This window comes from Cardiocondyla obscurior, linkage group LG12, assembly GCF_019399895.1.
Source record: "Cardiocondyla obscurior isolate alpha-2009 linkage group LG12, Cobs3.1, whole genome shotgun sequence".
NCBI lineage: Eukaryota > Metazoa > Arthropoda > Insecta > Hymenoptera > Formicidae > Cardiocondyla > Cardiocondyla obscurior.
In genome coordinates, this window is record NC_091875.1 from 862,769 (window position 1) to 875,660 (window position 12,892).

Consider the following 12,892-nt stretch of genomic DNA (forward strand, 5'->3'; position numbering starts at 1 on the left):
GAAATACTAATTTAAAGATTGCTATATATGTAAAATTAATTGGTAATGCAACGAACTTCAAACGAAGCAATTTGTAAAATAAAATTAATATTTTTTCTTATATTGATTTTTAATCTTGGTTGCCGTAATGATCTCTTATAAATTAATCTCGAAATAAGCTAAGACGAAACGTTCGATCATTTTTTATATTCGTTATCTAATTTTATTTTATATCCCTGTAATTGTTTATGTTCAGGACGCTTATTTTGAAGAACACAGATGATACATCGTTTGAATTTAATTGAAACCGAAGTTCAGTCGAGTCTGAGAAAGAAATTCGATAATATACGATATTAGAAAAATTATTTACACAAATTTTATTGTAGAGATACATGTTACTTGCCTGTTACGAGTGGTTAAGTTTGAACAGGATTTACAGTTCACTCCGAACATGGTCAAACGATAACATCACAGCGTGGGAGTACATGAAGATTGTGGTGTTATATGATGAAATACTAGTTTCATCTTGGTATTGAAGCAAATTTAATGTCATGCAATATAGCAGCGATACGATTTTATAGAAATGTAAGTATAATCTAATATTGTAAGATGTGTTTAATCCAATAGCTATATGTTTGTATTTGTTACAGGTATAAAATTATTATTATTTTGTTCGTTATCACATTTCTAACACAAGCAGAAGATTATTATGAGATTCTTGGTATAAGTAAAACTGCTGATCAAGATGAAATTCGTAAGGCTTTCAAGAAGTTGGCTATTATCTATCATCCTGACAAAAGTGTATGGGAATTTAAGTGCAACAAACCTGCATATACTTGTATTATTAATATATTCGCTATATTATTAATAATATTCTAATATTTTAGAATGATCCAAATGCTCACGTGAAGTTTGTCCAATTAACTGTAGCTTATGAAACACTAAAAAATAGTGACTTAAGGAAAAAATATGATCTCTATGGAGAAGATGGTTTTAATGATTTTAACAAAGGAGCTTATCATTCTTGGAGCTATCATCAGCAAAGTTTATATGATGACAACGATCATGTTATTAATTTAGATACGAATGATTATTGTGAGTATATAACTTTTTTTGCACCCCTTAAATGTGAAATAAGATATTTTAATATTTATGTGTTAAATATTAAAAATTATAATGGTTAAAAGTCTTTGACATTAACGTTATGTATCTATGGATTATTGTAGACGAAAGTGTTATAAATCCTGATATCAGCTGGTTTGTGAACTTCTATTCTCCAATGTGTAGTCATTGTCATGACTTAGCACCAGCTTGGAAAGAAGTGGCTACTTTACTTCGCGGTATTGTCAAGATAGCAGCAGTTAATTGTGAATTCAACCGGGATTTGTGTTACAAAGTAGGAATCCATAGCTATCCTACATTACTCTATTTTCAAAAGGTATATGCAAGCAGAAAAATTTACCCAATTTTTTCATTCTTTTGTTAAGTATTATTTTGAAAATTTACACAATTTTAAATATTTTAAATTAAATCATTCTTTATTTTAAAGAATTCACATCAAACGGTGTATTATAATGGCAAAAGAACACAGGAAGCTCTTATGCATTTTGTATTTAATAAATTAAATGTCTACGTACCTGAAATAAATAAGTCTCAGTGGAATCTGTTCTTACGCGGCAACAACATTGATCAAAGGCCTATGTTAATTTTTACATGTGGTAATGAACAGAATTGTTTCACTTTGAATGAAAGGCTTATAGTAGCGGCTACATTTGTAAGTTGAGTATCTGTAGTTGAAATTATTGTTTTATTATTCTTTTTAATAGCATGATATTATGGTTTTAGGATACGTTAATCGATGTAATAATGTTTACGTGTAAGGATGATCATTGTCATGACAAGATGTCTCATAATACACACGCGGTATACTTACCGGTATATAATGCATCTTTATGGGAGCCTATATTTCTTGATAATTTACCTGATATAAACACATTAACAGAAAAACTATCGAACCAAATTTTGTCCAGTATTCAAGAATTATCTGATGATGACTTTGAGGTAAAATTAAAAAATATGTACACGTTAGTAATTTATCGTTTTTTGTGTTGCTTGTATACATTTTCTAATTTTTAAATTTGATTTTTATCAAATATTTTATTACAATTTCTAGCGTATTAGGAAAACGAAATCCAAGGCTGCCTGGCTTGTGTACTTTTATACTAATGACATAGAAACTTCGAAAGATTTAAATTTACAACATGTAAATTTTCAAATAAAGAAACTTTCAATCAAGGATATTAATTTAGGTAGATAGTTTTACGATCTACAATAATGGATTTGATATTAAATAGAAAATATTTTTACATACAGTAAAATATTATAATACATAAGGTTTCATTTTGCAGGTAAAATAAATTGTGGTAGAAAGGGGCAGCTTTGCTCCAAATGGGGTGTGACAGATTATCCGAAGTGGGGTATGGTTAAGCGTAGTGGAGCTTTCGAATTGCATCATGGACGAAATATTGACACTGATATTATTAAATTTATGAAACTTAGTGTAAAAGCGATAAACGTTTGGGCTCTTTCTGCAGAAGAAGCATTATCGATACTACAAAGAAATAATGGTATTGTGTAAATTTGAGTTTTTATCTATTAAAAAATTTTATGATGTTAACTCGAAAAAAATGTTATAGGAAATGAAGTATGGTTCCTAGATTGGTTTACAACATGGTGTCCACCTTGTATAAAATTTCTTACGGAACTCCGGTGGGCATCGTTAAATTTTGATGCATCAATCGTTCGTTTCGGTACTATCGATTGCACCATTCATCATACACTATGCAATCAATACAATATACAATATTATCCTACCGCAATGCTCATCAACGGCAGTGATACTTATCATTACATGTTTTCAAAGACAGCTGCGAATGTTATTCAATTTATTAACGAAAAAAGAAATCCGTCAGGTATAGTATATTCATAAGTAAATTATTGTATTTTACTAGTACTTCATTGTATTTTGTTTCACACAGTTATGAAATTGACGTCGAAAAACTTACATCGTACATTGGGAAAAAAGAAGGGTGAAGTTATATGGATAGTTTATTATTTCGCGCCATGGTGTGAACCGTGTCAAAAATTAGAACCCGAATGGATGGCAGTAACGAAATCATTAAGCAGTTTGTCATTTGTAAATGTTGCTACTGCAGATTGTACGACTGAGGAATCCTTATGCAGATCCCAAAAAGTGCATTCTTATCCCAGTATCAGAGTATATCCATTAGGAAGCAAGGATTTAAATACATTTACGTACGTTACAAACTTTTACAATATTTAATCATGCTTTCACATAACAAATATTCTACAACATTTTATCATACTATAGTTTGTACAATGGACAACGTAGTTCGTTATCTATATTAACATGGATAACGACATTCTTTCCAAAGAAAGTCCATGATTTAGATTCTTTCGATTACCAGAAGCTGTTAAACAGCAAAAATGTATGGATTGTCGATTTTTATTTACCGCAATGTTACCATTGTATAAAGATGAAACCAGAGTTTGCAGTTGCTTCTCAGGTAAATACCATTTACTTTGATGTGTACAACTCATTTAACTTTAATAATTTATTTGATATTAACAAGATAAATTATAAATTGTACGACATTTTTAGTTGCTGGAGAAAGTAAACTTTGGAAGAATTGACTGTAGTATCTATGCGCACGAATGCGCACATATACGACTGTTTCCGACGTTAATATTGTATAATTCTAGACATAATATACAACACAAAATAACTGCTAGAACTGCTGAAGCAATTAAGGATGAAATTTTGAAGATTATTAATTCTCATACGAAACATGACGAACTATAATTAGACAAAATGTTTAATTTAAATTTAAGGTTTTTATTTTATCATTGCAGTCATGTATAAACTCATTCTTTTTTATAACAAAATATTTTTTTTATATGTCATATGTATTTGATATATAAGATAGTAAAATTAACGATTAATAAATTATTTTTTTAATACGCGAGTTATAACAACTAATTATGCTTAATTTATTATATTTTATATTTAATCTTTTTTCATTAAAAAATATAAAATATATAAATTACACATTGAATCATGCATCTATGTATTAAAGTAAAATATATAATATATATATATCTATATTATCAAATCGTGAAATACAAGAAAGTGATATCTTTCAATATATATAAGTTTTAAAATACATTTTTTAAGAGGATAAAGCGAATTGTGATGAATAAAATAGTTTCATACTACAACTGCAACGAAAAAACAGAAGCCTTAACAACTTTTAGTGATGTATACATATGTATAATTACTATACTCGACTGCCGCAATTAATATTTGTCATTTATTTTAACGCGTTCCATTCTTCCAAAAGGAACAAAACAGTAAGTTCGACTAGACATATTTTTAGTCCCATTGTGATACTTTTATACATTTTTTATGTACATACTAATTAATAAATTCTTTTTAAACAAAATAAGATCTTACATTTATTAAAAATTTAATTTTTGTAGTTCTCTTTATAAATATATTTCGATAAAATATAATAAGTTTATTTAAAAAATAGTGTCCACAAGTAATAATGAATACGAGTGTTGGTATGTGTTAATACAAAGATAAATACATTTTATAAAAAATTGCACCATTAAGATATCATGTGTATTTGTTGCTGTATTTAAATGCAATATATATCCAAATATTTAATATATAAAATATTTTACATCTAGATATTTAAAATTATTTATATGGTTTTAAAGTGTAAATATATATATAAATATAAATGAATAAAATATATCGAATATTAAAATTGTCTAAATATAGCGTGCTTTTTTTTGTAAATTCCTATGTAGTCTCGTTTATTATACTAAGGTTCGTAAAATATAATATATAACTTGTATTTCGCCAACGGTGATTAAATAAATCTAGTTATAGGTGGAATGCATAGTAGAGAAAAGAAAAATTAATAAATAAAACAATAACATTCCATAAATGCTATGCATGCACTTCGAAATAGTTGACAAGTAATCTTAAGTTATCATCTTTTATATAATGTTAAAAATAATTTTGCTTTTGATTGACGTTTTCTTTTAATGTAAATTTCCCATATTCTCTTTTTTCTTTAAACAGAGTGTAAGTAGTTTTCAATACAAAGTTACTTTTTGCTATCACAAAAACCACGCTACGTACGAAGGCAGTGCTAATAGAAAAATGCAATTAAGAATACAACAAAATAATGTTACAGTCTATTTTACATTTTCAAAAAATAAGAAATACATAACTTTGTTAACATCTTAGTTTTTTTTATTATTTGTGAAATAAAACCAAAAAAAACTTTGTAATAAATTTCAGTTTTAAATATTGCATAAAAAAAAAATTGCCAATATTTAAGTCACACAGACAAATTCTATATTAATTTTCTAATATTGCATAAATGTGGTACATGTTAATTTATAATATCATTATATATCTTTGGTCAATATCGCAAAAGAAATGAAATTTAACATATAAGTTACGAAGTTAGCAAAATTTTATAATATAATAAATATACAATAAACGTAAATTGAATTGTAAATGAAATTTAAATAAACAAACCCGATTATAAATTAAAACTTTAAGTAAGAATAACTAAAGATATTGCATGTTACTCTTAATAATATGTTAATATAATATTTCGAAAGTTTGTAGAATGTTTTAATAAAGTTAATTATGTTTTATTTCCATAGAACTTAAAGACAAAATATTCAATTAGTATGTAAAATAAAATTTAATAATTGTTAATAATAAACTATTAGTGTTTAAATACACTTTTTTTAGAATATTCAAAATCTATATTCTTAATCCAGTCTTTTAACCTTATTTTCATGTATTATTCATCATACATATTAGTTATCTTCAACTTTAACTTTTTTTTTTTTGTACAGGATATTTTACAAAGATTTAATTAATTAGGAAATACATTTTATTAAATGTATTAATTTTTTGTAATTTGTATTTAGTCACAAAAATGTTTTCTATAGAAAGTATTTTCATTATACTTTAAGTATAATTCTCAGTTTATCTCCTAAGAATATGTTTTTAAAGTTAGAATGTATTTCTCGAAAATATCTTATATAATATTCTTAAAAAATTTTTAATATATCGCATGCTTGTCTCTTATTCATTAATCAGCGATATTTCATAATTTAGAACACATACATATAAAAGAATTTTGAAGTTATAAAGCATAAATCTAATTTTCAAATCAAAATTTTTGTAATGACACATATAACTTTGTATATGTAAAATTTTTTATGTTATATATTTCAGAAAAAATATTATTTGAAACATACCTTTATCTGTGTTAATCACTTGTCCATATTATGCAATAATTCTTTAAAGATTGCAAATATATATGTCCCCTGGCCTTTGATACATTATCAGAATAATATAGTATACACACATATGATACAGCTGGTTGTAAAAGTATAATTTTATATTTATCGAATTCGTAAATCACGCAATCGATATAGTTGTGCTAAAGTTGCTCACCATCTTGTGGCTCTTAACATGTTTTAACCATTTGTGAAACATGATAAATTATAATATAAAAATTGTATATTATGTGTCACGTTTTGACGGTGGTATTAAATGTTCTGGCAATTCAGCCGGTAGGTCGTATCCTTCAAGTTTTACATTAATTAGATGCATGGCTAAGGCAAATTCGTCAGAATCTAAGAATCCATCTTTGTCGATATCTGAAAGTTTCCAAATCTTTCCAAGAACGCTGTTCGGCAACTTCGATTTAACCATTTCTGATTTAGCCGCTAGTAATATAAATTCATATTAATTAATATATTTAATTCTAAGAATAAACATTGTTCGCCAAAATTTATCAGCCTTACCTGCTCCCGTAATTTTTCCATCTTGTGGTCCAAGCGATTCAAAAATGCTATCGGATTTATATCTTTCTTTGTTGACAATCCATTCCGGTTCACCTGCACCCGCATCAATTCCTTCTCCTCTTTTATAGCCAAATGGACTAATTTGATCTTCTACACCTTCAAATGCTCCTCCTAAAATAAAATTTAGAATTAGTAAATTATTTTCTGAATTAAAATAATTTATTAATATTATGTGCTTTTTTAATTTTTAAATTAAATGTAAATAATTTTGATACAAGTATTTTAATCTCAAATTTAAGTGAAAAAAATGTCGATATACCTTTAATAAGTGGTTCCGAAACAGTAGTAACTTCTTCATGTGGTATCATAGCCATAAGCTTTGCAATATCTTCAGCGAGCATCTTATCCACCACTTCTAATAACTTAGGTTTCAGAGGATTAAATTTATTAAAATCGTGATGTGCTAAGTTTTCTTGCATTTTCTTTAAATCCGGAAAATCACCAGGTGAAATTTGTTGCTCCCGTTGAATTTGATCGTAAATCTGGCCTAAATTTTTTATCAGTTCTTTTTTTTTGTTATCTTTACCAAACATACTCGGCATGTCTTTCCGTAAAGCACTTATTATATATGCGTGCACCTGTAAATTAATATAGACCATGAGTCTTTATCCAATTAATCTAAAATTGTTAATTATAACAAACGAAAAAAAAAATTAATTAGATTCTTTATATACCTTTGCCAAACGTGCTCGTTTAATTAAGTCATTAAGTTTTCTTAATGCAGCATTTCTTGGAAGCGATTGCATGTCTTTGAATAAATCCTGTTCTTCATCTTCAAATAATCTATAAGATTTACATGACGTTCAAATATAATTTACAAAAATAATAGATAAAAAAGATAACTTTTAACTAAAGCACGTACCTTCTGTTAACATCGTATCTTAACGGCTGATCCCAAAATGAGCCAATGTAAACTCTAGCTACTTCTGGAGTTTGTAATACTTTCCCCAACGACCACATTAAAGCACCATATACTCTCATAAGCTGTTGGTGGTCTATCATATCAGCTTTATTAAGAACAATTCTAATTTTATCATCATGCCCACGTAAGGCCTCAATGGATCTACGAAATTCATCTGATATATCAAGCTTATGAGCATCAAATAATAAGATAATTCTATCTACACGTTCGGCAAACCATTCTAAAACACCAGTAAAGTCATAGCCTCTGTCAACCTGAAAGTAATATTTATTATTTAACACTTATTACATTACATATATGTACATATATATTTTATATTAAAAGTAAAACTACAAGAGCAATACTTACTCTTTGTTTTTCACCAGACAATATACCAGGTGTATCTACTATAGATATGCCTTTCAAAACAGGTGAAGCTACAGTTGAACACTGAAATCTATTCAAGAATGAATTGCCGAATTTTGAAAGTGGCCTGAACTGCTTGTTTGGATCTACAACTAAGGCATTTCCAGGAATAACTCCTTCCTTCTCATCATACATGACTGCTATAAATCGATCTGTAGTGGGCTCTGGTCCGATTCTAATGCCAGGGAATTCTCTTTCTAGCAGATATTTAATAAATGTAGTTTTGCCAGTAGAATATTGCCCAACCAAAAGGATCATAGGTTTCGCGTCAAAGTCTGGATCATCCAGTTGTGGTGAATGAAAGTCATGGAACTGATAATATTGTTCCAGAGGTAGAAGTTTGGACTTGTATATCTTTTTGAGACCTTCAGTGACATTCTCGAAGAGGTCTTGCTTGTTGTTCTCCTCTCGATTTAGCCAGCTGAACATGTTGACAATCTGCAAACAAAATAAGAGTTCTATTCTTGTCACTGGACTTATCATTTATGGATGGCCTGAATTCCAAAGACTCGTCACGTTAGCAATAGATAATTAGCATTAAGTAACTGCGTTCTGTTAATTACTTTTCTTTTGTCCGAGCTAAATAGATTGTGAGACTACAATTACAGTTCTAGGCCGCGCGGCCTGTAAAGGTTAAGGTTATCATATCAATTATATCAAAGTGCACCGCCTCTAAATCCCGCACTTGTATTCCGTGCAACGTTTTCCGCAGCGAGCCGAAAGTGTATCACGTGGAACGCTTAGCGCCTACTCTGCCATGCCTTTTACAGCGCGAGCTCTTCGATATCAAATTTTCTTCCGAGGTATCGCTCGGCACCACCTCCTTCTTTCGTCAATGGTAACCTGAGACCTTTAGCTAACCTGGGAATTTCAAGGCCTACGATGAAAAGGACAAGGTGGGAAAATGCAAAAAGCGTGAAAAGGAGCACGTGGACGGCGCCTGGGAAAGGAGGGCTGAGGGGAGGTGGGAAACCTGAAGAGCGACCAACCTTTGCTCGGATCCACCGGTGAAGGATGAGCGGGCACGCTTGACAGAGCGCGACGGGCACGAGGACGAGCGCAGACTAACGGTCGGCGCGGGCCAAGAGAACGAGGTGGTTGCCGACGTGACGTACGCACGGCCCAGCCGATCGCGGAAGATCGCGCGAATTTCCGGAGCGGACGTGGTGGTGGTCGACTGGCTGAATCAGGCAACTTGACCGTCACGATGATCGTCAGCGGTGACGCACACGGCGGTGGAAGGTAGGCGCCGCCGTCGCGCTGCGCGAGCAAAGCGACTCGAAAGACCGAGCGATCGCGCGAGGCGGAACCGCGCCCGATAAACTTGGGCCGATACGCGTGATATGACCGCGAAAGGATGGGCGGCACGTAACCGATGGCAGAAGTTTGTTGACAGGTTGTTGACAACAAACCGCTTGCATATATGACGTATATAAAATGTAGATCGGTCGCACAGTGTCGGCAACTGACACCTGCGAAAGCGCGAGCGAGAGAGGGAAAGAAAATTACTCAAAAGAAGCCTTAATTAAATTCTTCTATCCTTGAAATGTTCGAAAAGAAATCTCGTGTACGAACGCTGCACGTTCACGAATTGACGTGCAATTAAAGATCTAAAAGATATATACTAGTAAAAAAATTTATAACGTTGATTTTGGTATACGATTTTTATTTGTCGAATTCCGAAGACTGAGCGGAGATAGGCAGTAGCTTTAGTCGAAATTAAAGTGTCATTGATAGAAAATAGGCATTGGAGATCTTTAAAAGATTAAGGTGAGATAACATCGCGTTAATCGCGTCATCATGATTTTGATCGGTTGTCGAACGCGCGACCGTTTACGCGCGCAACTTCAGAGTTAATTAGAGACCGTTAGGTGTAGACCGAATTCTGCGGACGGACGCGCTCTTGCTCTTTTTCGATGGAAGGCTCCGTTTTGCGCCGAAAATACGCAGAAATGACAGAGATCGAAAACAATCGGATGCAGAGAGGAAGCACGAGATCATGGTATAATGTTTAATCTCCATTATCTATTTTCTCTCTTGTAGTCGCCGAAAGTGACGCGACAACGCGCGCTTGTCGGATCGACGACCGCGAATTTTCCGCTTTCGGATTTCCGCGGATTCTTATCGAACTCTTCATTATTTACTTTTACGACTTTTGTGATTGTAAAATATGCTCGCTTAAGCATTTGCGCAATATTCATTTACGGTATTTCTGTGTTTCATATTTTTTTCGCATTTCCAAGTGAAAGTTCGACATTTTTTTTTTTGGTCATTGCGCATAATGGTTGCTATAATTGTCAGTCGTGTTCCGATGGAAGAATCGTGGCGTGATTTTCTTACGATTCACGAAAGTTTCTCGTCGTTCTCGTCGTCGGTCAATATGAAAGGTGCCGAGGAAAGTAAAAAGGTACGATAATTATTGTCAGGGTTAGCACATCTTTGGTTTTTGAAGAATCAACCAAAGAGCTTTACGCATTTTATATATCCTATTTAAAAATAATCGCGTTTATTTTGAGGTTTGATTCAATTTACAATCTCGTGTCGCAAGTGGCTGAGAAAGTCTCTCCACTTGCAGACTAACTACTGTATTAACTACGATACTACTTCTACTGTAGGCAACAAATCTACAAGTTGTAATATATTGTAATATACCAGAATTATACATTTGAAAAAACTATAATATTTTATTGTGGATACGTTGCATTCGTAAAAAAAAAAAAATTACTCACGTTAGATGCGACTGAGTCAGGCAACGATGATGCCATGATACGATGATATTCTGTAACATACAAGTAAAAACTATAATGAAAAATATGCATTAAATAATAATTATTGATTAAAAAAAAATTAAAAAAAAAATGTTATTTGAATATAATTAAGAAAAGATAATTACCCAACAGTTGCTCCGTCGATGCCCGATGTCCTGCCTGGACCTGTTCCTCCTCTCAGAACTCAGATCCACAGGTCACAATATCCACAGGTAAGATAATAATTTTTTAGGCTCCCGACTACTTACGCGGTATTCGCGACGAACCCCGACCGTGGTTTGTTTCTTCGATCGGCGACGATGATACTTAGCTGTAAAAAAAAAAAAAAAAAAAATATTATTGCACATACGTAGGCATATAAAATTGAAATAGAAATAAAAATTACTCCATTGGCTATATTACATCTTCGCATTGTATCAAAGCTCGCATTGATGGACACTATACATTTGCGTGCTTTCATTACTTTGATTTTTAATTTAATATCTGGAGTGTTATTGCGAATATCGCATACAGTATCCTCTTTCTGTTTTGTTCACTTCCGTTTTATCTCGAGCGTCAGGGATGCTCTGAGATCCTTCTATGGATATATGTAGTTTATCCACTGTACATAATAAATATAAAATATTGTATATTATGCATCGTTTAATATATAACTAATTTTCTCACATATAATTTTACAAAAGAGCTTTTAAGAGCTTTAAATGTGTCGAATAACTAATGCTTCCATTTCTCTTTGTATTTTCTCTCTGCCTTCATTTTCTCTTGCATTAGCGAAGGCAGCTTCATGTATTAGTAAACAACGTTCTCATATTTTCCTTTATTATGCTGTTGTTAAAGCACGTCTCGTTGTACCAGATAAAAAATTATTAAAGAGGAAGATGTTACTGGCAAAACCAATGGTTTTATATATTATATATAAAAAATTTGATACAAGTATTAATTTAAATTGATTCAGGATTTTATTATACATTAATTTATTTAGAGAATTGATTCATTATTTTTTTTTAATTATTTTTCTTTCTCTGTAAAGAATTGCGCGACGAGTAGTTGAAGCAGGAAAATGTTCAGTAAATAATCATTGCTATTCGCAATTATTGTCTCGATACTCGTTAACAAGAAAATCAATTCGCGGAATCGAGAAATCATAATGCTTGACTAGGATTTCCTCCTACAAGCAATGAATTATGTAACGTTGTAATAGTTGACGAATGACAGTGACATAACCGAGGCGTAATGTTAACAATGCGTGACCGTGTCGAGAGACAATCGATAACTTTGACCTTCTCTCTGCGAACCCGATCGAACCACGAAACGTCGAATTGTAAGCAGCAAATACGTACTTACCTAAATAAAATCTAAGTCGTTAAATAATTAATCACAAAAAATGAGCTAAGCGTTTTCGTCTTATCTGCTCTGTTAAATGCGGAGCATTGAATCTATCATGGTCTCCTTGACTCAGATTGATTTAAAAATGAAATATTACGGAAGCCGCGATAAGGTTTATTAAACCAATAACTCGCATAGCTCAGAAAAATATTTCAATCGCAATATCTGTTTCCTTCATAGCGGTCTTACCTGAAGGAAACCTCGTGCATCAGTCCGAAATGTTATCGTACCGACTTTTATCATTCACATGAACAATTATTTATTTTGTCACTTATAACTTTAGTTTCTTTTCTCGGCTGGTTCACTCATTCAAATTCATTTTCACTTCTCGTAGTATAAATTAGAAATGATTAATCGAAATTAAGTAATAGCGAAACGTTTCGTTCAATTTGTCTGAAAGTAGGACGCGAATTGAGTTCAGATGTGCATTTTCTATTGCACCGAG

The 12,892-nt window shown here is 31.5% G+C and overlaps 2 protein-coding genes across 4 annotated transcripts; one reads left to right on the plus strand and one right to left on the minus strand.

Moving 5' to 3' along the window:
- The first annotated feature begins 99 nt into the window (after positions 1 to 99).
- Positions 100 to 3,862, plus strand: LOC139107060 (dnaJ homolog subfamily C member 10-like). The gene is made up of 12 exons (XM_070664305.1): positions 100 to 564; positions 630 to 780; positions 867 to 1,074; positions 1,206 to 1,417; positions 1,529 to 1,753; positions 1,825 to 2,040; positions 2,153 to 2,288; positions 2,388 to 2,606; positions 2,676 to 2,951; positions 3,018 to 3,294; positions 3,371 to 3,566; positions 3,662 to 3,862. Coding segments are annotated over exons 1-12 (2,319 nt in total). The 5' UTR covers positions 100 to 562.
- On the minus strand, positions 3,305 to 9,521 carry LOC139107063 (EH domain-containing protein 3-like). 3 transcript variants are annotated; one of them, XM_070664313.1, is made up of 7 exons: positions 9,283 to 9,521; positions 8,237 to 8,731; positions 7,829 to 8,142; positions 7,641 to 7,749; positions 7,226 to 7,544; positions 6,907 to 7,077; positions 3,305 to 6,828 (listed from the first exon to the last, which is right to left on the minus strand). In XM_070664313.1, exons 2-7 carry the CDS (start codon positions 8,720 to 8,722, stop codon positions 6,623 to 6,625), a joined length of 1,605 nt encoding a protein of 534 aa, XP_070520414.1. In that variant the 5' UTR covers positions 8,723 to 8,731; positions 9,283 to 9,521; the 3' UTR covers positions 3,305 to 6,622. The 3 variants fall into 3 exon arrangements, with proteins under 3 accessions (XP_070520414.1, XP_070520415.1, XP_070520416.1); XM_070664314.1 differs by lacking the exon at positions 9,283 to 9,521 and adding an exon at positions 8,857 to 8,987; XM_070664315.1 differs by lacking the exon at positions 9,283 to 9,521 and having other exon boundaries at positions 8,237 to 8,747.
- Between the last annotated feature and the right edge of the window lie 3,371 nt (positions 9,522 to 12,892).

What these genes read in the sequence shown, in the direction of transcription:
- LOC139107060 (XM_070664305.1), top strand. An exon ending in TTTAGATACGAATGATTATT is followed by an intron (nt 1,075 to 1,205) that starts GTGAGTATATAA and finishes GGATTATTGTAG; the next exon opens with ACGAAAGTGTTATAAATCCT. An exon ending in CGAAAAAAGAAATCCGTCAG is followed by an intron (nt 2,952 to 3,017) that starts GTATAGTATATT and finishes TGTTTCACACAG; the next exon opens with TTATGAAATTGACGTCGAAA.
- LOC139107063 (XM_070664313.1), bottom strand. Translation starts at nt 8,722, where the DNA reads ATGTTCAGCTGGCTAAATCGAGAGGAGAACAACAAGCAAGACCTCTTC. An exon ending in TGTCTGGTGAAAAACAAAGA is followed by an intron (nt 8,143 to 8,236) that starts GTAAGTATTGCT and finishes TATTACTTTCAG; the next exon opens with GTTGACAGAGGCTATGACTT. An exon ending in TTCGGAACCACTTATTAAAG is followed by an intron (nt 7,078 to 7,225) that starts GTATATCGACAT and finishes ATTTTATTTTAG; the next exon opens with GAGGAGCATTTGAAGGTGTA.